Below are 27920 nucleotides of genomic sequence, written 5' to 3' on the forward strand. Positions count from 1 at the left end.
ATCCCACATATAAACTGTGTATGTGGATACAGCCACAAAAAGTATTTTTTACACAAATACAGATCTAAATAATCTGGAGAAATATTAATTCCTCATGTATTGGGATGAGTCAATATAAAAATAATGACCATACTACCTAATTTGACTTATTCAGTGCCATGCCAATTTAATTACCAAAGCATTACTTTAAACAGCTAGAAGAAATAATTACAAAATTCGCCTGCAAGAACATAAGGTCTAGCATTTCAAGGGAAGTAGGAAAAAAGTGAAGGAAAGGGGCCTACCATTAACCAATTTTCAAATTATGTCAAAAAGCAGTAATCCTCAAGACAATTCAGTACTGATTAAGAAATAGAGAGGTCAATCTGTGGAACAGATTAGGCATCCAATGGAGACAAGCAAATGAATACCATAGGGCTAGTGTTTGGTATACCCAAAGATCTCACCAATTTTTGTTAAGAATTTACCATTAGACGAAATTATTGGGAGCCAGTCTGGTAGAGACTTAGCCTTGTGTCTTGTAGCATATGAGAACATAAACTCCAAATAGGTACGTGTATGTTAGATTTAAAGGGTGTCATCACAAACAAAATGGAAGAACAAAGAAGAAATTACCTTTCAGTTTGATGGTTGGGGAGACAAGTTCATTATCAAATATGGGATAGGACATTTCACAGATGAAATGGACAGTTCCTTATCTATTAGGAAGATATTGTAGAAATAGTTAATAGCAGTCAGCTTAGCAGAAGGATGTACCTGGGTTTTAAATCGGCATGTTTATTTCATAGGGTTATATTTATTGTGAGGATCAAATGAGATAAAGGGTATAAAGGAAATTACTGACTATAAAGTGCTGTATATAAATGTCAGTTAATCAATGATCCTGATCTACACTTAACACCTTCTTATGGTATTTGTTTGTTTGGCTGTTTTTTGTCTTGGGAATGGAAAGGAGGGGTAGGTAAGTGGATTTTACACACACACACACACACACACACACACACACACTAAAACTTAAGTCAGTTCTGAGTTTTCATTTTACTTGGTAAATCACTTAGAAACATACAGTAGGCTTTTGTTAGGTTATGTACAGATGAGTTGTATATAGTAACACATGTACAAAGGAGTGATCCTAAGGATAGGATATCTTTTGCCCAAAGATGGGAGGTGGCACTTGGATTTAAGCCCCAGTCAAACCAACAGAGATGGATTCTACCTTCTGTCTGCTTTATTATTCCCTAATAGAAGTTCAATTAATTCATCCTAGATAATGTAGCAGAATAACATTGATGTCAAGTGGAAGAGACTCCTTAATTACACAATCCACTTAGCCAATCTGGTTTCTTTTCTTCAAACACATTGGATGGATGGTTGCTGGTATAAAAGATAAAAAACTTTATCACATCTAAAATGTTGTCTTAATTTATCAGTTGTTGGTAGATTTCCCTGTCTAGTAAAGTGGCCATATTGTCCTTTCTTTTGCCAAACTTTGTCTTTAAAGAAACTGTGCATTCTCTACTATCTATTGTATATTGAACTACTTTAATCTTTCATGTTTTCTTTCCATGTCTAAGCAAATTGAGAGTAAAGGAGACAGATCCTTTTTTTGTTTGTTTGTTTTCTCTGTCACTAAGGTGTCTAGAATCATAATCTTTCTTTGATATATTGTACAAGTACAATGGGTGGCTATACTTAATAATGTGCTATTTTTCACTTTCTCTTTACCTGTGTTTTATTTCATCCTTCTTAACCCACTCTGCTGGGCTCTATACAGCCCCAAAAGGGTCTCCTACTTTAAAAAAAACCCAATTATTTAATGCAGTCACGCAGGATTTTAACTTTCTTTTATAGTTTAGTACTTATCTTTATATGAATCTTTATGTTTCCCCAATACCTCCATACTGGACTTCCGTATTTGTAGAAGTACTCCTTATAGTATTAAAGTATATATTGTTTTGAGAGAAGAAATACTGCAGGCAACGAGACCAGTAAAAGGCCACCTCAGCAAGCCGGTAGGAGAGTTAGTTGGTTAGGCCAGAATGAATGAAAAGAAGAGGAAAAATGTGGGAGAGATGTGGATGTAGATTCAACAGGAATTGGCCTCTGTTTGAGTGTGGGTAGCAAGATAGTCCGAAGAGTGAAAAGATTATTTATAGTTTCAAAGTTTAGGGAACTGGTAATATTGTATTACTCTCAGTACAAATAGGGAAATTTGGAGAAAAGGAATGTATTTTGGAGGCAGATATGATGGGAGTTATTTTTGATATATTTAGTTTTTTGTTTTGGCAGGACATGTAGTTGGAAATGTCTAGTAAGTAGAGGTAGGGGTTGCAAATTAGGATGGGTATGATAGAGATGAGAATTGAACTTGGGCGGGAGCGCAAATAGGATGTTCTTGTGTTGGGAGAGGGGTGGCAACTGACCTGTTTGTCCTTCATTCTCAAAGAGGACCATGACATCAGGGAGGTGATGCAAGTGAATTGGATTTAAATGAAGGAGGGCTATGCAGAGTCACCAGCCTCATTTTCTCTTCTGGAGCCATCTACATCCAGTGGTGAGATACAGATCAGGACGGCTGGAGATGGCCTTGGATATAGTGGGAGACCTTGGCCTTTTTAAGCCAACGTCTTTTCCAGGTCTCAGTTTGACTGAGGCAACACCCATTCACTGATTTAGGCTAGGTAAGAAATGAGGCAGAGAATAGCTTTTTTTACCTAGTCCAAAAAAATAAAAATCAGTCTGGTTGGGGAAGGCCCTCAGGGTTTTTGGCCAAAACAGAAACAATTACTATTTACATTCATTCTGAGCCAGTCTAGGCTTAAACAGTGACCAAGTGGGATTTGACCTAGGGCCTATTGTTGGCCAATCGTTGAGAGTCAGTAATCTAGTGATGTAGCTGTGAAGGTGATATTTTGGTCTGAGAACTGCAAGAGATTGATTAGTAAGAAATTAGAGAAGGTAGACAACAGGGGATTTAGGAAGTGAGAGTGTTTTTCCACTTGAGTTTCATTTGTAATGGTGGAGTGTGGAGGCAGTGAAGAAATGATGGCATGGATTATTATACAGTATATAAACCTTCTAGGAATTTATCAGTGAAGGGGCTATTTAACATAGGACAATAGTTTGGGAGAAGTTATTGGTTTTGTTTTCATACACTAGGGGAGTTTATATCTTTAGGCATTGGGAAAAGGAACGATTCACTAAGGAAAGATGAAAGTGAGTGTGATCATGAGTATTCTAGTTTTAGATTCTTGGATCTAGATTACATATCATACTGTATTAAACTTTTTTCTGATATGAACTTTAAGACAATGTGATCACTTCCTTTCTCTTCATTTTACCCTAGCAACCAATTAGTTTGGTTCTGCCCAGAAAGCAGCTCCATTTGTCCCTGTTTTTACCAATGGAACAATCAATCAGTCAATAAGTAATTAAGTGCTTAGTATGGGCTAGACTCCGGGGATACAAATACAAAGACTGACACTCCCTTTTCACAGATACTTCACATTATTATTGAGGGAGACAACAAGTAACTATAAATACATGTAGCATAAATATGAAATGAATAAGCAACTAAGTAGTTTTGAATACAAGGTATTTTTGGAGGGCAGGTGGAGAAATCTGGGAATGTTTCATGCTCAAGATGGTGTTTGAACTGTACCATCTCAGCTGTCTAAGCTGAGTGAGATTTTGAGGGCTGGGGGGTGGTTGTGGTGGAGGGGGATGGAATGTATTCTAGAATGGTAAGTCAAAAAGGCATGGAGAGAGGGTATAGAATTTTGTATCTCATGAATTCAGGAAAGGTGGGTTTGACTGGATCACCATACATAAGGTGTGGGAGAGCTGGTGATGCCCAGTGAGACCAAAAAGATACACTGAGGCCGTGATGTATAAGAGGGTGTGCATTATAGATATGGGAAATAGTTAAAATAGAGAAAGAAAGGAGGCCAGTTTGATTGAATTTCACAGTTCGGAAGGGGGAGTAATGTCTACTGATGCTGAAAATGAAGGTTGAGGCTAGATTGTATAGGGATTTTAAAACTAAATAGCGAAATTTATGTTTTACTCTAGAGACAATAGGAAGGCACTAGATTTTCACATTCACCTTTATTACTCTCTTCTTCTTCTCCTCTCTCTCTCTCTATCTCTCTCTCTCTCTCTCTTCCCCCCCCCCCCCCCCAATCCGCCTTCCCTTTTCTTATTCTCTTCCCCTCCTACCTCCCTTGTAATGTGAGATAGATTTCTATGCCCAACTGAATGCATATGTTATTTCCTCTCTGAATCAATTCAATGAGAGTAGGGTTCAGGCATTGTCTGCCACCTCCCTCTTTATGTCAAAAGTCTTTTATTTAAATACCTCTTTTATGTGAAATAATTTACCCCATTCTTTCTGTCCCTTCCCCCTTCTCCCAAAGCATCCTTTTTAGATATTCCATAATATCCTATAAAATTAACTCATATCCATGTCCTCTGTCTATGTATGCTCTTTCAAATTGCCCTAATGATAAAGTTCTTAGGAGTTACAAGTATCTTTTTCCTATATAGGAATGTAAACAGTTTAACTTATTGAATTCCTTCTGATTTCTCTTTCCTGTTTAACTTTTTATGCTTCTCTTGAGTCTTGTCTTTGAAAGTCAGGTTTTCTATTTAGCTCTGCTCTTTTCATCAGGTATGCTTGAAAGTCCTCAATTTCATTAAATGTGTGTTTTTCCCCTGAAGGATTATACTTAGTTTTTCTAGGTAGGTGATTCTTGGCTGTAATTCTAGCTCCTTTACCCTCATATTCTATGCCCTCTGATTCTTTAATGTAGAAGCTACTAAATCTTGTGCCATCCTGACTGTGGCTTCATGATATTTGAATTGTTTCTTTCTGGCTGCTTGCAATCTTTTCTCCTTCTCCTGAGGGCTCTGGAATTTGGATGTAATATTCCTGCAAGTTTTCATTTTGAGATCTCTTTCAGACCTGAGTTCAAATATAGCCTCAAACACTTACTAGCTGTGTGACCCTGGAGAAGTCACTTCACCCTGTTTGCCTCAGTTTCTTCATCTGTATAATAAACTGGAGAAGTAAATGGCAAACCAGTCTAGTATCTTTGCCAAGAGAATCCCAAATGGGATCACAAAGAGTTGGTCACGACTGGAAAATGACTGAACAGCTGCATAAAAGAAAAAAACTATGGTTGTAATGGGATAGTTTTTGTTATCATAATGGTCTAGGTAAAATCTGCATCAGTTGATGCTAGTCTGTCCTTGTTTCTCTGAAATGTCCCTTTTATTTTTTCCTATAGTGCAGTAATATTCCGTTACATTCATGTAGCATTTGTTCAACCATTTCCCAATTAATGGTCATTTCCTTAGTTTCTAGTTCTTTGACATTACCAAAAAAAAATGCTATAATATTTATGTACATGTGGTTTCTTTTCCTCTTACTGAATTTGGGATCTCATTGTAATGTTGACTGAGTGATGGAGTCAAAAGATGTGCATAGTTTAGTGAGTTGTGGAGGCATAGTTACAAGTAAGTTGCTTTCTGGAATGGCTGGAATAAATCACAGCTCCATCAATAGTTGGATTCTTTAAGATTATCTCCAGTCTCGTAATCTATTATTCTTTGTTCAGCATTTTTATAGAGTTTACTATGTGCTAAGCACTACTTTTACAATTAATTTATTTTTCCTCACAATAACCCTGGAAGGTAGTTGCAATTATTCCCATTTTACAGATGAGAAAACTGAGTCAGAGAGGTTAACCGATTCTTCAGGTTACACAGCTAATAAGTATGTGAGGCCTAGGTGAACTCATGTCTTCTTGATTCTAGGTCCAGTGTGCTCTGTCCCTTGTGCTGCATAACTGCCTCTAACTTCTACCTAGCTACCACTTTATAATGAAAAGTGCATTGTATAATAGCTCCTGGTTTTGATCTTAATTTCATTAATGTGCCTATTTCCCCACAGTACACCCCTATCTGAAGGGTGTGAGAGAGAACCTTAGAGAACCTTAGAGTTGCTTTAATTTGCATTTTTATTACTAATTTTCAGCATTTTTTCACAACACATTATTGATTAATTGGATTTCTTACATTGAAAACCACCTTTTAATATCCTTTGAACATATATTAGTTTGAATGGCTTTTATTCCTATTAATTTGAATTAACTCCTTCTACATCTTGGAATCATTGTAGCTCTTACATTGCTTTAGTCTTCACAGGTTGTATCGCAATCTTTTGAACATTCCTGAAAGTAACAAATACTCCTTCAAAAGTTATTGGGAGTTTAGTCTAGGGATTGATTTATTAACTTGCATTTGTTTTCTAGCAGTTGACCTTGATTGCAATTATATGTTGTATGGTTTGTATGTTGAATTCAAACACCCTACAAACTTGTTCTACTGATTTGTACTTTCAATTCCTTATTTTTATAAGCCGCAGTTAATTTCTCTGTCAGTTATGTAGAAATGTGTGCTACCCCCTTTTCCCTAAATAAGCACAAAGTTGAGTGCTTTGAATTCTTGTCTTAGTCATTTATCTGTAATCCAAGATTGCATGTGACGTGAATTTTGGTAGAGAAGAAAACTATATTTTTAAAGAGGCTTAGGTAATTTTTCTTTAAGTTAGTATCTTTGTTTAAAATAACTGTCAACAGTTGAAGTTTCAGTAATCGGCGATCATAGTTTTGAAGAAATTCTCTAAAAAAAAAAAGTTCATGGCCAAATGTCTACATAATTATGGACTGGTAATTTTTTATTTTTTGTGTTTTTTGGTGAACTGAATTCCTCACTGTGGTTGCTTTTGTTTTGGATATATTGTATTTAAGTTTTTATTAAAAATAAAAGCTAGTCAAAAAAATAAACTAGATTGTTTTGATTGAATTTATTAGTATTTTGTTAATAAGTTTATTGATTCATCAATCTAAATATCTAAGCATCTTTGCTTACCTTTATAAAAGTTTCTAATCATCATATCATAATACATAGATTTAATTTTTTAAAAATAATTTTTAGTTGAATTGATTTTTAACATCTTAAGTAATAGACTGTTTTCTATTTTATGTTTTAGAAATATGGCAAATTGACAGCTTGTACTGGTTGTAGAACTCAGTGCCGGTTTTTTGATATGACTCAGTGCATAGGTCCTAATGGGTATATGGAGCCATACTGTTCAACTGCTTGCATGAACACACACAAGACAAAATATGCAAAATCACCAAGTAAGTTTAAAGTTTTAAAAAAAAATTATCATCCCCTTAGAGTGTGTGTGTGTGTGTGTGTGTGTGTGTGTGTATAAGTGACATTTTCTCCTCCCTTGGACATCTTTTCTTTAGTTTTTGTTATTTTTTTAAACTAGTTACATTACTAATTTAGTAAGAAAATACTAATTCCATGCCCCACTAAAAAGATTCATATCTTTAAATGTTCTTGTTGAGGTCTTCTTGGACAGGAAGGTCAATATTCAAAGCTTAACAGCTCCAGTAGAACCCACCAGTGCTTTCACTCTTGGTCTAGTCTTTGAGGTTTCAGATTATTATAATAGATATGCTCCTTCACCATGTTTAGCCATATAAAATGAGCAACTTGGAATAGGTGGATTCCATTAAGGATTCCTCTATTTCTGTAGTCCATTATCCTGTGATCCTATAAAAAATATGCCATATAACAGTTACTGTTTTCTTTTTATTATTGAATAATTTCCTGACTGGATAGCCTCTAAAATTGTTAAGGTGCTTTAGATTTTACTTTTTGAACATCAGTGTGGCATTATAGATAGGGAAGAGTGGAATCATGAGACCTGGGTTCAAATTCCCACCCCCAGAAACTTGATAGCTATGAGTTCCTTAACTGGTTTGAGTTTTAGTTTCTTCATTTTTAAAATGAGACTAACAATGCTTGTTGTACTACTTACTGCGTAGTGTTGTATTGAGGAATGCACTTTGGAAACCTTAAAGCACTAAATAGACAAGTTGTTTTTTAGTCATAAAAACCAATTACTTTATCACTTTAGTTTGCAAGGAAATCATATGTGGACCTTTTCTCCCTCAGGTGTGGGAATCATTTGTCACTTTTGTAAACGAAATTCTTTACCTCAGTACCAAGCCACAATGCCTGATGGAAAACTGTACAACTTTTGCAATTCCAGTTGTGTGGCTAAATTTCAGGTTTGACAGTTGTTTTATGTAATCTTTATCCATATACATACGTGTTACAGGTTACTTTTGCATGTGCCGTCAACTCTTAGACTCTCTAATTCAGCTTTCCTACCTATTCTGATAGGGAAATAATATGAAAACTGCAAATTGTGTTTTACACTTCTTTACTACTGGGCCTCAGAACACTTAAATTGAAAATTCAATTAAAACTGTGTCCAGTTTTGTAGTAGACGTATGTGCCAGACTGTTGTATAGAAATTACTTTTGGATTATCCTTTGTTTTATACTTTTTAACCTTTAATTAGCCTACTGCATAATCAGAATTTTACTTTTTGTGCACCAGTTTTATTGATGGTAACACAGAAAGATTTACTGTAGTACATAAAATCTGAGCCAGAGAATGCAGAATACATTTGTATTATTTTTTCAGACCTCTGACATTCAAGAGATGAAATATAACAAAAACTTGCATTCAAATTATGTATAAATGAACTTGATAAAATATATTCTATCAAAAAGAATTAATTTCATTTGGCCATGTCCGTCATATTTTAGTTAATTATAGGGTTCTGAAGTTGCTGTGCCATGATTTACCCTAAATCTTTGGCTTTACTGTAGATAGCATTTGACTCCCCAACTTGATTGACATCCCAGACACAGTTATATCCTGGGACTGGCATTTATTTCCCTTAATTTCTTAATATATAGTTAAAACCAAAGTTTATAGCTTGGTAAGCTCATGGTTGAGGTGTCACAGACTTGTTTGGTACGTTAGGCTCAGACTGCATGCTGGCCTTGTGCTATGGTTTAGGTTCTGATCTTCACATTTTTATTTTGGAGACAAGAATAATTAATCATAAAAGAAATTCTTTGCATTTGACTCATTCATTTAGAACTTTTCAAATTAAAAAGGCCTTCTTTAAGAAGCATTTCCTGATTGGAAGGGAGGTAAATGGATTTATCGGTGTAACAAAAAGAATCTAGTGTTCAGTTCTAGTTCTACTTCTGCTGCTCCTGAAGGAGATAATTCAGGAAAATTATATAGCTGTTCTGTATTTTAGTTTTTGAATACCTATCATGAGGGAATTGTAGAAGTGTCTTCTTAAGCTATCTTTAGCTATGAATTTACTAAGGTTTCTGAATTTAAATACGCAAAAACTTTTCTTTCATCTTTTCCAGTGTATCAGTGGTTTTTAAAAATAAATTTCAAGTTCATATTTTTATGATGTATAAATTTCCCATAATTTCAATAATCATTAAGTTAATTAAAATATAAATTATTTTTATTACATTTGTGTTTCAGGCTCTTAGTATGCAGTCATCCCCAAACGGTCAGTTTGCAGCACCAAGTGATATTCAGTTGAAATGCAGTTACTGCAAAAATTCCTTTTGTTCCAAGCCTGAAATACTGGAATGGGAGGTAAGTTGTTGTTGTTATTATTTTAAAGTTAGCCTTATCATTTAGAATGAGTAATTTTGCGGTATATGGAATTATTTTTCTTTGTCAAAATTACTTGAATGTTTGACTCAATTATTAATTAAATATAGGTGTATTAACTGTCTTCTATTTAGTTTTATCAGGTCTTAGTACAATACTTTAAACATAGTAATGATAGTGAATAGCCAACATTTATATAGTGCTTCCAGTGCAATAATATAGCACATAGTAAGTGCTTAATAATAATTTGTTGAAATGTTGAATTTTTTCTCTATTGTAGAACAAGTCAGTCAATGGAGTAAATGTGACCTCTCGAAAGAAAGTACACATTTCACAGTTAACATTGGTTTGGTTAGGTTTATTTTTTTACATTGAATACTTCTTTGTGGGAAAGAAGTAGTTTTACTTCTGTAAGAACATTTTTCCCCCAGAAATGTGTGCATTTTTTTCCTTCCTCACTGTTATAAGTAATTATTTTTATTTGTAACATCTGCTAACTTGTCATTCTAGGTTTTTTTTAAAATTGTATTTAAGAGATTAAGTATCTAATTTGTTAGATGTTTCTTTTAATCCTGTAGCCCCTGTTTCTTTAGCCTTCTCTTTTCCATTTTCCCTTTTCCTTTTCTCTGATCTCCCATTTATGATTGTGTTTGTGTTTATATACATATATATGTATATATTAATTTAGGGAAATTTTTTTCCAGTTATGATTGCCTTTTAAGGCGCATTTTGTACCCAGATGTGTTATCTTTCATTCTTTCAAATAATTAAGCTTGTCTTTCAGGCATATGTTTAACTTGCAGTGTAGAATCTAGCTTTTAAGTTAGAACTGATTAATATTGGCCAATCGCTTCTCTGGATCTTTACTGTTTCCTCAGCCATATTATCAGTATGTTGGCCTAGATGATCTTTCTAAGGCCCTTTTTAATACAAAAAATTTAATTGTATTTTTGATTTTTAACCTTTAGGAAATCATGAAAGCCCTTATTTAAGCCCATGCTTGATGCTAGAGTTCTCCAAGATAAATTTATTGGCTCTGTAGTAAGGATACCAGGTTGATTGTGAAAACACTTGTTTGATATTTTTGAAGCAAGAAACAGTGAAAATTTGGGAAGGGAGAGAGAAATAAACATTTATATAGTGCTAACAACTATATGTCAATCACTGTGCTAGGCAGTTTTTATACAAATATGTCACTTGCTCTTTACAACAACCTTGGGAGGTAGGCACTATTATTCCCATTTTATAGTTGAGGAAACTGAAGCAGACAGGTTCAGTGACCTGACAAGATTCATGCAGCTCATAATAAGTGTCACAAGCTGTATTTATATTCAGGTCTTCCTGAATCTAGCCCTGGAGCTCTATCCACTGTGCCACCCAGTTGCTTCTCAATCATAGCTAGCTTTTTAATGACATTTTAAAGTTTTCAAAGCGTTTTACGTATGTTTCTCATTCGGTCCTGAAAGGAGCTCTGAGTAGAAGTTGTTGTTATCCTCATTGTACAGACTGAGACACATAGAAGTGAAATGATTTGCCTGTGGTCATACAGTTTGTAAATATCTAAGGTGGAATTTGAACTTGGTCTTCCTGATTCCAAATCTCTCTTCATTGTTTCACCTTAATTGCTCCTAATTTGAGGCAGAGATAGTACGGGGAAAAAAAAATCAAGGCTTTTGTTAGATGGGTGTTTTAATGTTCTACATTGGGGACTCAGAATCTGGTCTAGTAGAAGATTCAGTATTACTTTAGTGCGAGGCATAGTTTAGTCATGGTGTCCCATTTGTCAGCAGTGGGATGGGAAATGTGAATTTCTGAAGGGAGTTAAGTGGTTGAAATAGCTTAGGTGCTTTTTTACAGCCATGAAGTCTCAACACATTTAAAATTGTATCAGATTGAATTCTCAGATTGTCAGGGTATACTAGGACTCTTGGTATGCTTTCGCAATCTACGTTTGGGTATGTTTGCATGTAGCTCATTCCAATTTGTGGCAGTCTGTCTACTCATCCAATACCCCCTTAATTGTCAAGTTCAAATACTATTTCTTTTTTTTAGGCTCTTTTGTTCCCATTAAAGGGAGTATAATTTTTTCCCTCCAAGTTTCCACTCTCACAGAGCTGTTAGGCTGCATATTATGTTGGTTATTAACATTTTGGGAAAGGAGTACTAGTCATTGCCCAGTCTTGCAGGACTAATTCACCATACCCTTTTGTCTTAGTATAGTTGTTCAGCCATTTCCATTGTTAGAGTTTCAGTGCTAGAAGCCCTGTTGCCATTGATTGGCCTTAATTTTGGTTTGGAAGGGGTATGATTGTCTTTAGTTTGATTTAATATCTACTCATTGGGAACCTGAGAGAAGATGAGCATTCTGGGTCAATCTGGTCAGAAAGGCAAGAGTTATCTTCTGTTATGTTCTGGCTTTAAAGACATAGACCAGTTTCTTAACCTTTCAGTGCCCTGGGCAACTGTACATCGGATGAAATTCTGATATGTATCAGTAGAACTGCTTGACACACTGGGAGTTCCTCACACTGATGCAATTAATAATGTGGACTCCTGAAATTCCACAAGGCCTGTTTTGTGAATGCAAAAAATGAAAAATTCATGATTTACGCTCTCAAGTAACTTAGGTTTCACTGGGGTGGAAAGTATATAACATGTAGGAAGATAACTAAACTACAGAGTGATTTAAGGTGGGTGTGTTGACAGGGGGTCAAGGGTGGGTTTTCATAAGGCAGTTGGTGCCTGGAATGATAGCTCACAAGTGAAAAATGGATATATGCCTTTTTGGAAATTCTCGTCTTGACAGAGAAGAAATCAGGTAGATGGGAGAAATGAGGGACACTGGAATTACATCTCTGTTTCAATCCTACTTCCAACACTTAACTAGCTGTGTGATATTTGAACTAGTCTTGAATCCATTTTGACGCTTCAAGTGTTGATTAGAATTCTTGCATTATCTACCTCTCAGGATTGTGCCTATTCATAAATCTTACAGTATTTCATAATTATGAATTTTTGTTTCTACTTCATACTGTTATTAGCAAAGCCAGATTTCTAGCTTCTTTGTTTCTACTTTTTAATTCAAAGGTGTCAGGAGTGAGCATTTTGGAGGACAATATCTGATTTACCAGGGAAGAGAGGTAAATTAGGTGCCTAGAATTTTGGTCCATGTATATATGCCTGTGTTGAGTCAGGATTTTTTTTAAGGGTTCTGGACCGCAGCTTTTAGCAAAATTAACTGCTGTTGTTGCTGTAATGTTTGTTTGGCATTTAAGTTTGTTCTTGCTTTCTTGTGTTTAGAACAAAGTATATCAGTTCTGCAGCAAAACATGTTCAGATGACTATAAAAAGTTGCATTGCATTGTTACATATTGTGAATATTGCCAAGAGGAGAAGACCCTACATGAAACAGTAAATTTCTCTGGAGTTAAGAGGCCATTCTGTAGTGAAGGTAGGTGCTTTTATAAACTTTCATAATTGTTTGGGTAATTTTTATGCGAAACATTTTTTAAGCAGACCAATTGAAAAAATAATTTTTGTCTTTTGCACTGATTGTTTAGTTAGATGGCTTAATAGATTTGGATCAGAGGTTTCTTGTCTGTAAAATGGGAATAGTTGTTTGGCCTATCTTTTTCAGGGAAACTATAAAATTAAAGTCAATTATAAATGCTGGGAAAGTCCTTTGGAATGATAAATGCAGTTTGATTATTGATTTTTGACTTGGGAAGAAAGAATTGAAATGTAATCTTTCAGATTACAATAAAAATTGATCAAGTAGCATAGTCCCTTTGGGCAAAAAAATAGTCGATTCTGATTTCTTTAATATTTACATCTGTGATAAAATAATTTTTTTGTCTACTATTGTACAAGGCACTGTGGATGATATAATTCATTATCTTTGCCCTAAACTAGCGCTTAGAATATTGTTGTTTAAAAACATACTAACAAAGTTAAATAAGAAAAATATTTATGCCAGCAGAAGAAATTGGTAAGTAAAAGAAAAAAATTTCCTATTGCAGTGATTCTTAACCTTTTTTTAGATCCTTTTGGCAATCTGCTGACACCCATGAACCCTTTCTCAGGATAATATTTTTAAATGCCTACAATGTAATACATAGGATTACAAAGGCAACCAATTACTGTGTAAAACTATTATTGAAAAATTTAAAAAACAAGTTCATGGACCCTGGGTTAGGAGCATGCATTATTTTGCTATGTTAGGAAGGCGAGAGATATTTCACATTGCTGTGATAACATAGGTTTTTTGGTGAAATGGTCCAAACAAAGTCTCAGAGTTAGGAAATGGAAAGGCTTCTTTCGAAGTTTTCTTGTAGTACATCATTCATCAGATAATAGAATAGGGAAAGATAAAATTGTAAAGGGCAGCCAAATATGATTTTGTACTACCTTAAAGTCTTGTTTGACTCAACTTAATTATGTATTACTTCCAGTTTAATAATTTTATGGTGTCTTAATGGTGTACCTTTGATTTTTCCATCTTATTGTCACGTTACATTGCAAATTTCTTAAATTTAGCGGTTTACACATTATTTGAATCCAGTTGTATACCTAGTATATTGTCATGTGTGTTGGGGGATACTGTAGATGACTCATCTCCTTTTTTTCTCTCTTTTGAAGAAAATGACCCATAATGATTATTTCAGTAGTAAATATTGGTATTTCTTTCAGGCTGCAAGCTGCTTTATAAACAAGATTTTGCAAGACGTTTAGGATTGAGATGTGTTACTTGCAACTATTGTTCCCAGCTTTGTAAAAAGGGAGCAACTAAAGAACTTGATGGTGTGGTGAGAGATTTCTGCAGTGAAGAATGCTGTAAAAAATTTCAAGATTGGTACTATAAGGCAAGTAACTCAGAATTTTAGATGGCTTCTACAGTACTGTAACTGGTCACTAACAAAGAACTGCATTTGAGTACCTCATTAAAATGTTACAATTCATAGCTCTTTAAAATGTCCACTGAATGAGTTTAGAATAGTTTCTGCCATGCAGTCAGTAAAAATACAGTTTTTGTCATTTCAGTTGATGTTTGTAACTTGAAGTAGCATTTTTTTCTGTGAAGTACTTACTGTATAGTCTTAAATAATACAATAGTTATTTGTTCACCAATTTAGTTTTATAAATCAGGTTATTTTTATAATGTTTGTTTTAATTAATAAAAACTATTTTTGATGGCCATTTACAAATATTCAAAAATATTAGCAGGCAATTACTGCTTTGAACAGTTGAGAGATGTATTTTAGATGTGTTCTTTTTTTTTGTCACCTCAGCCTACTCCTAAATTTAATTGTGAATTTTGGAGACTTTGTTTTTTTTCAGTGTTTTGGAGGTGAAAGGACTCTCAATGGAAAAAAACAAGAGACCAAAGGCATTTCTTTTGAAGCTTTAATCCAGTTATTTTACTTTTTAATACTCAGGAAAGTTTAATAATTTCAGTCCATTTTGCACAGCATTGGTTATCTTGTAGGTGGGAGAGAGTGTAAAATTGAACTGAGGTAGTCAAATATTACCTTGGAGAAAGTATTTACTAGTTCCTGTGCCTGCAACATGGAAAACCATCTCAATAACTAAAGCTACATTATGGATACAATTCTAAAGCGTAAGAAGACAGAATTCGTCACCACCTTTACAAAATTGTGAGCTACCTCTGAGGAAATAAACAATAAGAGTTTCAAATGTTGGCGAATATTATGCATTTCATTTATGAAATTGGCCATTGAAATGGAACTAACTGTTGACGACTTGAAGGATATCTTGGAATGACTCCAGAAGATCTGCAGTTAAATATACAGTTACTTATTAATTTTTCTAGTTGAAAAGCAGCGATTAAAATTTTTTTAATATATGCCATTCTAGAGCATTAAGCAAGATATAATTGCTGAATTGTCAGGTGTGCAAAATTGAGGTTAAAGGTTTTATTTTGTTTAAAAGTCATTTTAAAAATTAGTGCTTTTTTTTTGTTGATATTGATCTAAACCTTTGAAATTAAGGTCTAAATTGAAAAGCCAGGCAGGGGAGAAATAAAATACATCCTCTAATATACAGGTTGATGCATGCCTTATATAATATACCAATGGTTTGGATTTTTGTTTTTGTTTTTGTTTTTTTTGATCTGTTCCTTGTATTCAATTTTTGAGCTTTTGTTCCATTTGAAGGTTTGTTTTTATTGGCTTCAGGTAACCACTGAAATAATTTAGTGCCTGATTTAAAATTTTTAAAAATTATTTTTGCATTCAAGATTTTTTTTTGTTGGGGGGGGCAAATTAACATTGGCTCACCTTAGTACTGGAAAAATTATAACTAAGAAACTTGATCCTACCACTAATTTAATTTTTATCTTAATACTTTCATACTAGAGACAGAAATTGTTACTTTGTGATGATTTATAGCTATTGTGCAATTTGGTGCTTTCCTGGCATGTTGTGAACCCAAGCCTTCTATGTTTTTAGATGGTAAAGATTATCTTGCAGATTTCTGTAATGTGTTCACAACTTTATGAATGTGCCTGTCTCTAGTTTATTGCTTTTTTTGAGGGTCTTACCTTGTGTTTATTTTCATACCATAGCCTAAATATAGAAATCTGTTAATTTTTTTCTTGAGAAGTAAATATAAATAATCTGTCGTTAAATATGCAGACTAATTCCACAAGTTGTAATTTGTTCATTTTACCACTTGTTTAAAGGGTAATTGTATTTAATGTTCTCTTTCATGCAATGTCCAATGTTGGAAATTCAATAAAATAATTTATTTCAAAATACTAAAAAACTAGTGAAATAGCCAGTTAATTATCTAGTTATGTTTAATGCCAGTATTCTATCCATTAAACACATTTTTATTATGTATCCTTTGTCTTATTTTGAACCTAGAATATTTTTGTGTATTTGAAAGTATTTTTCCTCCAAGACAGTAAATTTCTCATTTCAGGGAAAAGCATTAGTATTTATTGATCTGAGGTATAAGAGTAAAGTAGCAAGTCACCTGACAAGGACCAGCAGAGTAAACCAAAATATTGGTATCTTAACACAGTCAGCTATGTGCTGGCTGATCTAAAGGAGCTAAATATGATTTATCTTGGGCAACCCAGGTGATGTTGCCAACAGGCAGAGTAGAAAGAAGGTTTTTGCTTGCTGAGCTGTTATTTTTGAGTGAAACAGTACATTTATTTCAATCTCCTTTATTCAGCTTTTGTCAGGGATCTTTTTTTTTAAATTGGCAAAATATATTATTATTTTACTCAGCTTCGTTAAGGTTTCCACGAACATTTCTTACTGAACTCTTTTTAACCATATCCATTCTTTTATCTTCATTCAGTTTGGGAGTTTGGCCGTAATTAATTAATCCAGGCTACATCAACCATAAACAAAACTAGTATAGCTTTAATCTTATACTTGTAATGTTTGACACAAATGACAGTTATTGGGTACTCTTTTGAAATTTTTACATTTATGGTCTCTTAAGCTCCTGATTTTACTGTACTTTTAAATGATCAAGTTTCATAGTATATGCCCCCATTTTGTTACAATATGGGAGTTAAAATTGAGGTGACTTATCTTGTGAAAAGTACATTGCGAGTGGAATCAAATGTATTGGCATTTAGTCAGCCAGAAATATTAGAAACAGATTTAATGACCTTTCCCTCACATACATTCCTGGAAAGGCAGTATCCTCCACCTCTTTCCCAAAATAAATATTTCTTAGTGTCTTGGTGCATATTTAATTGTGGGTGGTCCTTTTGTCTTTATCTAGAATTTTTTTCCATTTACTATCTCCTATCATCCCTTTTCTTCCCCTATACCTCCTTCTCTATACCTAGTAGTTGAAACAGTTAGCATAGACTGGTATAAAAGTCTCCATTCTGAAAAAGACCTACTGTTTCTGCAAGATGGCCTCTACTCTTTCTTGTTTGGGCTGTTTGAAAAGTTTTTATAAAAATCTGACATTTTTCTCCCTTGCCACTGGAGCTTTATCATGGTTTTTAAAAGCATAATATGACCACATTTGACCACATTATTTAATGCAAATCCCTTTAAAAATGTTTAAGCTGCTTTTCTAGAACATCTGAAATGGCATCTATTTGATCATCATCTCCAGAACTTGTCATGTGTGTGATTTTATCTATGCTTTCTTTTTGAAAGCCATTTTACAAATACACAGTTACTCAGTCACAAATATTCCATTGTATTATTGGTACTTAGAAGAGAGAAAAGTTATCCACTTGTCTGGTAGCCTCATTTTGGCTACCAAGTATGCTTTTCTAGTCAAAAGAATAATTAGAAAATAATAAAAGGTTCCTAACAAACTATTTGTAAAAATCTTTTTACATCTTTTAAATTTTAACACCTCTCCACCCCATCCCCCGGGATAATTTTAAATTGGGATTTGATTTGTGCTACAAAATTCAGAAGTAGAACTAGATTAGACCTCAGTATCCTGATCTAAGGAAGAAGTTGATATGAATTTAGTTAATATTGTCCAACTCTGGAAGAGACTACCTCTTGGAGGGGGTATTTCCAGTCACTGGACATGTTCAAGCAGAGGCTGGATCAACAGCAATTCAGAGATGTACCCAAAAGAATTCCGGCAGTGGATGGAAATGGTCTTTAGAAGTTCCTTTTAAAATTATTTTCTTTTCTATTCTGTCCATGCCTCATCACTAGGGTGGCAAGGTTTACCCAGTAACTGAGTACAGGTCACATTTCTTTACTATAGAAAATAACATTCTCATTCTGCTAGAATGGTGAAAGTCATCAAAATTGTGGGAATGGGGTTGGGAATTGGGAGTGAACAGGACAAGTAGTCAACCTTTTTAAGTAACAGTATTGCCCAGTAGATCGTTCAGTTATGTTTTGGTTGGATTTAAAGTCTAGTGTAGTGATTTTCAGACTCTTCCATGGAATGCCAGGGATCCCTAAGCCCTAAGTACCTTGAAAAATGGAAGTGTATAGTGGGTAATAAGTGTTTAACTCATGAAACGCAATTTTGTAAACAAAGGTTTTGGGGTAATGGGACACACTAAAAATTTTTAAAAAGTATCCCCTACTTTAGAAAACACTTGTCTCTGGAGTACAAGTGAACTTGAACTAAGCTCTGAGTTTTGGCTATGTATTGCATACATTCAAAGCTGAGTAAATCAATACTCTTTTAAAAAAATATCCATCTATTAAGTGTTTGTGGGGGGAGAAGTTTTTGGAAAGAAGGGATTACAATGGTAATTGCTCTTTGGAGTGCTCTGAAAATGTATGTCTGCTATTGCTTGTTATTTGGGGGAGTTTATATTGTTGATTATGCCAAATTCTCAGTGTAAATTATGGAAATCAGTAATTATAAAATGAAGGATTATGGTTTTCTCAGTGTTCACATCATATAATTAGAACTAGACTTCATTTTTTTATACCTCTGGCCTTTAGATTGCTAATTTAAACAAGTATATATATATACTCAGAGCTAGAGAGTGATATGTAATGGTACTAGTAGGTCTGCATTGTATTGAATGAGTAAAGTTTACAGTGAATAAAACAGGTTTTAATCATGGAAATAATCAGATCATTAATAATAATGCAGACAAGAATTTTCTACAACTTTTATTATGTTCTGGCCCCTTGCAGATTAGATGGAAGTTGCCATTTTTCTGTATTTAGTTATTTGTTGAGTATATTATAGGGCCATTGAAAGCAGCCTTTTGCCAGTTTAATTTCTAGTTAGATCATATTTGGAAAGTATTATTTGTGGTTAGTATTAAAATATTACCTGTGTTAATATTATGTCTAACTAAATGTTATTCTTTGGCTTGTAAGTATGGATAATGACTCTTAGGTAGAATTATAATTCTGGTCTCAGAAATTTGCTGATGAGAAGTGACATTGCCATCACTGGTATTCATAATTGATACTGAGAATCATTTATTCAACCTTTATTTAGCAGGGGAAAAACCTGTCCCGGAGAAAAAAAAGATCCTGTGTTCTAATCTTTGGGTATGTGTGTTACGTAAGACTTTAAGAACATAGCAGTCAACATTCTTGAAAAGGAATTTTGAAGTTAGAGCTTTTCTAAGATTTCTCTAGCCAAAAATTAAATTATTAAGTAAATAGAAACCATATACCAGTTCTTGGATTATTTGGGGTCCACAGGGAAAATCATGGCTAGGATTACCTTAAGGTACAGAAAAATCTTTAAAGTATATGGGCACAGATGTCTTGCAGCTATTCAACCATACCTGCACTTAGGTGGATGAGTTTTTAAAATGGCATAGCCCTTTTTTTGTATTTGCAAGAAATTACTTTAGAAACATTTGACAGAACTGAATTTGAAAGTCAACCTTTATCTCTCCCGTGCCTGCCCTCTTCATAGAGATGTTAGGGGTTAGTAAAAACGGACAAAGGGTAGAGAAAACAGGCCCGGGATAGGCTGCAGACTAAATACACACACACACACACACACACACACACACACACACACACACACACTGCAGACTAAATACACACACCCACACACACCCACACCCACACCCCAGATACATATCTATATATATCCCTGAATATTTTCACATTAATGAACTACTGTTGGTATATGTATATTTTTAATAGTATGATAATTTTCTTGTTCTCATCATGAATTGCCATTTTTTCTGTCTGGAAATGTTTTAGAACAGGTCCTAGCCACATCTTGACTGGGATATAGTTTGACCTTCCTAAAAAAAAATTGCTGTTTAAAAAATTTTAACCTCAAAGCATTAATTGATGCTATTCTCGTTTATACAAATAGTTGGTTTAGTGTTGCTTGTAATGTTGTATTTCAGGTCAAAAGCCTTTTGCAGTGATATCTTAAGGATTGTTAAAATCCTTATATATACACTCTCCATTTACTCAATATCTGTTGAGGCTTGGAAAGGCAATCTTTTATTATACAATTTTATTATATAGTTTTATTGCTAGATTTTTTTTCATGGTTTTTGACTGGTGTATTTACATGTGACTTCGCAATTTGCATTAACCTGCAACTTAAGGTGGGCCTAAAACTATACCTCCATAAAACTTGATATGGACATTAATTTCGGTTAATAAAACACATTTAAGTTGGTCTTTCTGACCCTTGGTAAGTAATAAGAGACTATTGAAAATTTGGTGAACCAGTCATTTTTTGCTAAGGAAGAAAAATTTTTTAGACTATTAATAAAACTGCATGTGTACACAACATAATTTGGGGCATAAATTTTTTTCATCAGATTTATTTGTAAAATTTCATTTGGATTTGAATTTCAAAATTGATGAGAAAAGTTAGTTTAAGAATTTTAATTTGTGTATGTGTACAATTGGATTTTTCTTCGAAAGACCTCTTATTTAAAATATCTGAAACTTTTCCTTTTATATTAAGGCTGCAAGGTGTGACTGTTGTAAATCTCAAGGAACTCTTAAAGAACGCGTGCAGTGGCGTGGAGAAATGAAGCATTTCTGTGATCAGCACTGCTTACTGCGTTTTTACTGCCAGCAAAATGAACCTAACATGGCAACCCAAAAAGGACCTGAAAACTTACATTATGGTATGTAATGCTTCAGGTAGTAACTTGGAAAATTTCTGTAAAGTTTTCAGTTTCTCTGTTTTGATACCAAACAGTGTCCCATTTCTTGGAGATTTTGAGGACAGAATTAAATACAGCTTAGAATCAAAGAGTCTTGGATTGGAAGGATCTGTTTTTATCTGCAGTCTATTTCCTTTTCTACTTGGCATGGACTTTGAGGCAAGGTTCAAGATTCTTGACATTCTAAAAAGCTTTGTTACCTGAAATCAGGTATCCTTGTATGGTACTTCATGAAAATAGTGCAAAATATGTTAATACTTACACGTATTTCCATATGTTATTGACTATATTTTTATCTACAGCTTTTAATGAAAGTGCTGTTTTGCTGAACTTTTTAATAGTAGATATTTCTGAATTTGTGTGTGGTTAAGTTATACCTAAGTTGGTAGGTTCCAAAGAATTAAATACTATTAAGAAAACATGACAGATCTGCAAAGCCATATTAGTAGCCATTCTTATAAATGTTAGTATTAATTTAAATTATTTGCCAATAATAAAATGACTAGCATTTATGTAGTGGCTTTAGCTTTATACACAGCATTTTACCAATATCTCATCTGATCTTTACAGTTCTGGGAATTAGGTGAACTTAACCCCATTTTACAGTTGAGGAAACTGAGGCAAATGCCTCAAGTGACTTGCCCAGGGTCACATCTAATAAATGTCTGTGACTGAATTTGAACTCAGATTTTCCTGACTGCAGAGCTAGAAAACAAACCACTTTACCAGTTGCTTCATTATCTTTTATCATCCCATGTTTTAAAATTTTAGGGCATTTGAAATTAGGGAATTACTACCTAAGAAAGAATCTGAGATAAAACTGTTTTTGAAATCTCTAAAATATTACTGAAAAGAATTTTTAAAAATAGGGTTTCTTTTTGTATTTATGATGTTTTTGTGTTTTAAAATACATCTAGAAGCACCTGGCATTGTGTCTTATGTATGGAAGACTCATAATTGTGTAAAGGAAAATCCATTTTTGCTGAGACAAGCTGATTTTTCCTTTTATAATTCGTTGAACAAACCTTTTTTATTGCCTGTTTGCAGAAATATTATGCCAAAGTAGCCCTAGAATATTTTTATTGTAAAACTTTGGCTAATTGATAATAATTTCCACTTCCAAGTGTGCCAGAATTATGGAACTTGATCTTCAAATGACTATTTTAAAATCCACTGAAATTTAGGAGAAAGCAATAATAATTTAGAGGGACATTGTGCCAATAGTGTATTGGATTTGGGAGTAAGAAAGATCTGAATTCAGATGCCCCTTCTGACATTTAATATTTTGTGTAAGAATGTAAGCTTATTTGAGCATAGTGATTGTTATATTTTATGCTTACCTTCTCAGTACTGAGCTCGGTGCCTTGTATTAACAGTTCCTTAATAAATCTTTGTTGATTGATAAATAGTGCCATGAAGGTAATCGCTTTACTTCTCTGATTGTCAGGCAACTTTGGATCCTATAAATTTCAGAAGGGTTGAGATGAACATTCTGGGGGGCAATTTTCATGCCAACAACATCATAGGTCTTATTGCTGTAATGTTTATTTAAAGGATTTATGGAATGAAATGAAGTTGTCTTATTTTCATTCTGTTATAGACCAAGGTTGCCAGACTCCTCGGACAAAAGTGACGGTAAGTCTGTTAAATTTGATACTTTTTTTTAACTTCACTTTAATTTTTCTTCTTGTTCTGAACATAATACGCCAAATAGAATGGGAGATCGCACATACAAGGAATAGAAAAAGAGGATTATGCATGAAACTTCAGGTCTGTTCTGTATGGATTATTCTTGTTGAGAGTCTGTGACAGTCAACCTGTCATTTTCAAATTCATCCTATTTGGCTTTTTTTCCTTCCTTTTTCTTTTAAATGATTCCTCAGCCCCCTTCTTACCTCACCTCACCCCCCCCCCCCCCCCCTTTTCTCTTTTGCTATCATCATCTTCTTTCTTCCTTGCCTCTCTCTCCCTGCATTGGTAACTAAGGTGGGACTTTTTTTACTGTTTTAGAATCCTAAATTAATTCAGTGTCTCTCATTGAGCCTTACTAGGTGCAGAGCCCCAGGCACAAACCCCTATCTACTAGGTGCTAAGCCAATATGGGTGTGAAGCCCTTGGGGCCCTAAAGGGAGTTGCCAAGACCAGAGCCAATAGTATGCCCCTAAGTTCTGGTTGCTCAGATGACATTTGATGACATCCATGACTGTATAAAAAGAGAGAACAGAGCTATTTGCTTGGGGGCTCTCACTCTTGGAGGAGTGTAGATATGGACACTCTGGGCAGCTGTAGTTTAGAGTCCTCTAGCTTGTGAACCCAGTAGTTTAGAGTCCTCTAGCTTGTGAACCCAGATGTTCATGCCTTCTTGGTAACTATGAATTGTGTTTGGTCTGTTTATAATATGTCTTTGTAATTTGTTTGTATTTGCTCTGAAGTTCAGGGTGCTGGCTCTTTCCCCTGAACTAAGTGAATGATATTTGTATGTTGGATTAAAGTAAGATTGTTGCTAACCCCTTAATGTTACTTTCCTTAGTAAAGCAGATCAGAATAATCTGCTGGCAGTGTTCATATTGTTGGGCTTGTGTTGGTCCTTCACTCCCACAGCAGCTGCTAGCCTAATTGTTGCAACACTCCCTTGGGCAAAAAAGTAGAGACAAAGCCCTTGCAACAAACATGCATATTTGAACATAAATTGCCAAATTATCTTTCCACGTGGGATATTAATGAGTATTAAGATCATGTTTTACTTGGCTAAAAGACTGTGAATGCTGTAAAATGAACACGTTTGCCTATAGTAAAATTACTTCCTGGTTGTTTGGTCCTTGCTAGTTTATTTTAAGAAAGAGTTTAATGAAAAGACCATATTATTTCTATTAAGTTCTTTGAATTTCATGTACTTTGAGACAGAGGGAACAATCCTTCAGCTCCATTGCATTTCTTTGTATCAGAGATTTATCATAAGTGCTTCAAGGGAATTTAGAACCATTGCTTTATGAGAGACAGGCAAGAGAGAAGGTAGTTTTGTAAGAGGCAATGGGTCTTTCAAACCTATTTTTGTTATGCTGTCAGTTGTGAAATGTTTCTAGTCTTTTAGCTTCCCCTATCCATTACAGTGTGCCTTGATCCCACTGATCACAGCTTCCTTTACCCTGCTTGTAACTATACTCATAACATCAAAGTGTAGTCTAATATGAAATAAAGGTATTTCGCTTTCCTTAATTAAAATTTCTTACCTTTGTAAATATTTTGCAGTTATCCAGTCTAGGGATTTAGAATGTCATATTTACACTTTATCTGTTCAGGAAGAAGAATTTTTCTTCTAACAGTAATTTTCGAATTCAGAGATTTTTGTTCTATAAGATACAAACTTTTTTGGAAGCCTGATATTGTACTATTTATTAAAAATCAGTATTTGGTCTTCATGTATGTTTTGACAAAATAATCTTTTATTTCAAAGATGCTGCACATGACCTATGATTCTAGAGCACATAGTTTTAATTGTTTTTTTTTTAATGTACAGATGGATTTCCAATAGAGCTGGTTTTCGTACATAGTATTTAATTTCCATTACTTTGTTGTAAGATTTGATTGAATTTGTTACATGCTAGGCAAAGCCAACATGTTGATATCTATAGAACCATAACATAATTTCAGAATATAAGCTAACTGCTGACTTTTGGATATACCAAGTGGGTAGCTAAGAAATCAACTCTTGTGTGTTTCTCAGAGTTCAGCACCACCTCCTTCCCCAACGCCTAACAAAGAGATGAAGAACAAAGCAGTTCTTTGTAAACCTTTGACAATGACAAAGGCCACATATTGTAAACCTCACATGCAAACAAAATCTTGTCAGACAGGTAAGTTTTTTGACAATGTGACTGACTGTACATTTCACTACTGATTTACTTCACTAAGTGGAACAGATCCATTTCAGTTTCAGAAAAACTGCTAGTTGAATATGTGTTGTCAGTTCTTCGTGAAATACTATTGTGCTTCAGTATATAACAAACATTTTAAATAATGGAAATGAAAAATTAGAATTTTCTGAGAAAATCTACTTAGTCATATGATGAACTATAGAAATTGAAAGAATATTGGTAACTGATTTTTGTGTTAGAAATATACAAGTAATGGTTTCCATTCATTATTTTTAAAATAAAACTTATGTGATTGTAGACAAATCATTTTATTTTTTAGTTCTTTGGGAGGGGGGGCAGGGCAATTGGGGTTAAGCGACTTGCCCAGGGTCACACAGCTAGTAAATGTGTCAGATGTCTGAGGCTGAATTTGAACTCAGTTTCTTCCTGAATCCAGGGTTGGTGCTCTACTTATTGTGCCACCTAGCTGCCCCAATCATTTATTTCAGTTTTCCCATTCCTTAAAATAAAATCAGTAAATGCAGGGAAATTTTATCTCTTAAACTGTAGTATTGCAAGCCATTATTCTTTATAAAAACCTTAGGCTCATTTGTTTTTAACCTATTGACCAATGGACTGTTTTATTCATTCAACCATACGTTTTGTTTAGGACTTTTAATAACTTTAAAAAGTTCCTGTCTGTGTCCATTTGTTTGGGGGAGTGGAGTGTTGTAAATGCCTAAATTCCATTTTTGCATGTCTCAGGAGAAGTATAACTTCTTCTACATCAAGAACATCAGAGCTTCAAGAGGATCCAATCCTTAATTATTTTTGTAAGCCTTCTTTTTCACATGGTAGAGTTTCTAATTGGTATTTACTCATTTATTTGAATCTTACCATTTTCTGAATTTATTTGACTCTTACCAGTTAACATAAGTACTATTTAATGTCATTGTCTAAACCTTTTTATCTTGGCTTTTTAGAAGACAATTGGAAGACTGAATATGTTCCGGTTCCTATACCTGTACCTGTGTATATCCCAGTGCCCATGCATATGTACAGTCAGAACATTCCTGTTCCTACAGCTGTTCCTGTTCCAGTAAGTTAAATCTTTGAGATCCATCAGGCTTTTGTAAATAAGATACTGATTTGATTGAGCACAGTGAAACTGCTGAAATAGAAGGACGTTCCATTTAAAAAAATTTTTAAATAAGTTCCTTTTGTCATTCTCATGACTTCATTCCTAATTTGAATGATACTGATAATTTCTCTTCCTTTTAGAATGTTTCATACTGTCTTGTGACCGCTTAAGTATTAGAGAAATGGGTCTTAATTGTACAAATCATAAATATTAGTTCTCTGATTTTGTTTCTTGGAAGACTTAGGGCAGAATTTTTTTCTCAGATTGAGCTTCACTTTTTAAAAAATTCATTACTTTGAGGTATATAAGACGTCTATTTTGACATTTTTTTATTGCAACCTTTTATCCTCTGCCCTGGTCGATGCCACCTCCTAGAGAGCCATCTTTTATAATGAAGGGAAAAAAAAAGAGGGAAAACATTCATCAAGAATAACAAGGTATTAAAAAAAAATCTAGCTATACGGTGTTTGATCTGCACAGAAGGTGTGGTGCCACCTCACATCTTTCGTACTCTTTTTTCATTATGAATTTGCAGCAGTTTTTTTAATTGGTTTTGTATAAGTTTATTATTATTGTGTATATTAGTCATTTGATTCTACCTACTTCACTTTGTAATCAGTTCAAAGAAGTTAACATAGATGATTCTTTATCGATTGGGTGCTTATCTAAAGGCTATACAAATTTTGATACCTGAATGACTGTATCGTAGAATGTAAACTACCCTGAAGTTTTACTTGATGCTTGCAAATGGTTAAAGGTGACAAAAGATGGAGGAGATTTCATTATTAGAGGGGTTGTGGGCAGAGAAGTACCCTGATGTATTGCTGGTGTAGCTGTGAATCAATATAGCAGTTTTGGAAGGCAATTTGGGAAATATATGTCGCTAAACTGTCTGTACCGCCTTCACCTAGAGTTGACTACTAGGCTTATACTCAAGGAGGATATAGGCTTATACCCAAGGAAGATACTGATAAGTATTTTTAGCGGTACTTTTTGTGGTAGAAAAGGATTGGAAACAAAGTAGTTGTTGATTGGAAAGTGACTAAAGAAATTATAGTACATGAATGCAATGGAGTATTTTGTGCTGAAGGACATTACAAATGTTATGAATACAGAGAATTTCCCATGGAGTGATCTCCATGAACTAATGTAGATTGAAGTAAACAGAGCCAGGAAAATAACCTATCTAATGACTACAACAATGCAAATGGAAAGACCAACTATAAAAACAATAAAAATGAATGTTGCAAAATTACAAATGACTTTAGAGAAGAGATGTCTTCACCTCTTTGCAGAGGTGGGAGATCCATAAGAATGTGCATTGTACATATTTTCAGAGTTTTTCAATGTTTTGGTAAGTGTTGATAATTCTTTAAAACCTTTATTTTTGTCTGTTTTAAAAAATACTTTTTATTATATGGGAAGGCTTTTGGGGAGGGGAGAAGGCTACTGGGGGAAATATTGATAAGTTAAAAAAGGGAACACCAGGAAAAAAAAATTTTAAAACCAATATAATGAATACAGAAGAACATGGGAAAACTCTTGGTATTTTTAGATCCTTTTGTTTTCTTCTTGATGATGCTGTTCATTGAATAAATCATCTCCATAATTTCGAACCACAAATACCATTTTTCCAAATATTTTAGTGATATGTTTTAATATTTATTTTTATGTTTGGAATTTATTCTGTTTGTGTTATGAGGTATGGATCTAAAGTCAGTGTGCTTTATAACTCTTCTTTTCCATATTGTTA

General features: G+C 34.1%; 1 protein-coding gene across 2 annotated transcripts in view; it reads left to right on the forward strand.

Annotated features, from left to right (window-relative positions):
• Positions 1-27920, forward strand: part of ZMYM2 (zinc finger MYM-type containing 2) — a 94475-nt gene that overhangs the window by 55965 nt on the left and 10590 nt on the right. For both annotated transcript variants that reach the window (XM_036743069.1, XM_036743070.1), the window contains 9 exons: positions 7055-7205; positions 8035-8150; positions 9445-9561; positions 12880-13030; positions 14269-14441; positions 20968-21133; positions 22773-22807; positions 24897-25026; positions 26010-26125. In XM_036743069.1, the coding sequence (XP_036598964.1) occupies positions 7055-7205; positions 8035-8150; positions 9445-9561; positions 12880-13030; positions 14269-14441; positions 20968-21133; positions 22773-22807; positions 24897-25026; positions 26010-26125 (1155 nt within the window). The remainder of the gene's footprint in view (positions 1-7054; positions 7206-8034; positions 8151-9444; positions 9562-12879; positions 13031-14268; positions 14442-20967; positions 21134-22772; positions 22808-24896; positions 25027-26009; positions 26126-27920) is intronic.

This window comes from Trichosurus vulpecula, chromosome 2, assembly GCF_011100635.1.
Source record: "Trichosurus vulpecula isolate mTriVul1 chromosome 2, mTriVul1.pri, whole genome shotgun sequence".
Classification (NCBI taxonomy): domain Eukaryota; kingdom Metazoa; phylum Chordata; class Mammalia; order Diprotodontia; family Phalangeridae; genus Trichosurus; species Trichosurus vulpecula.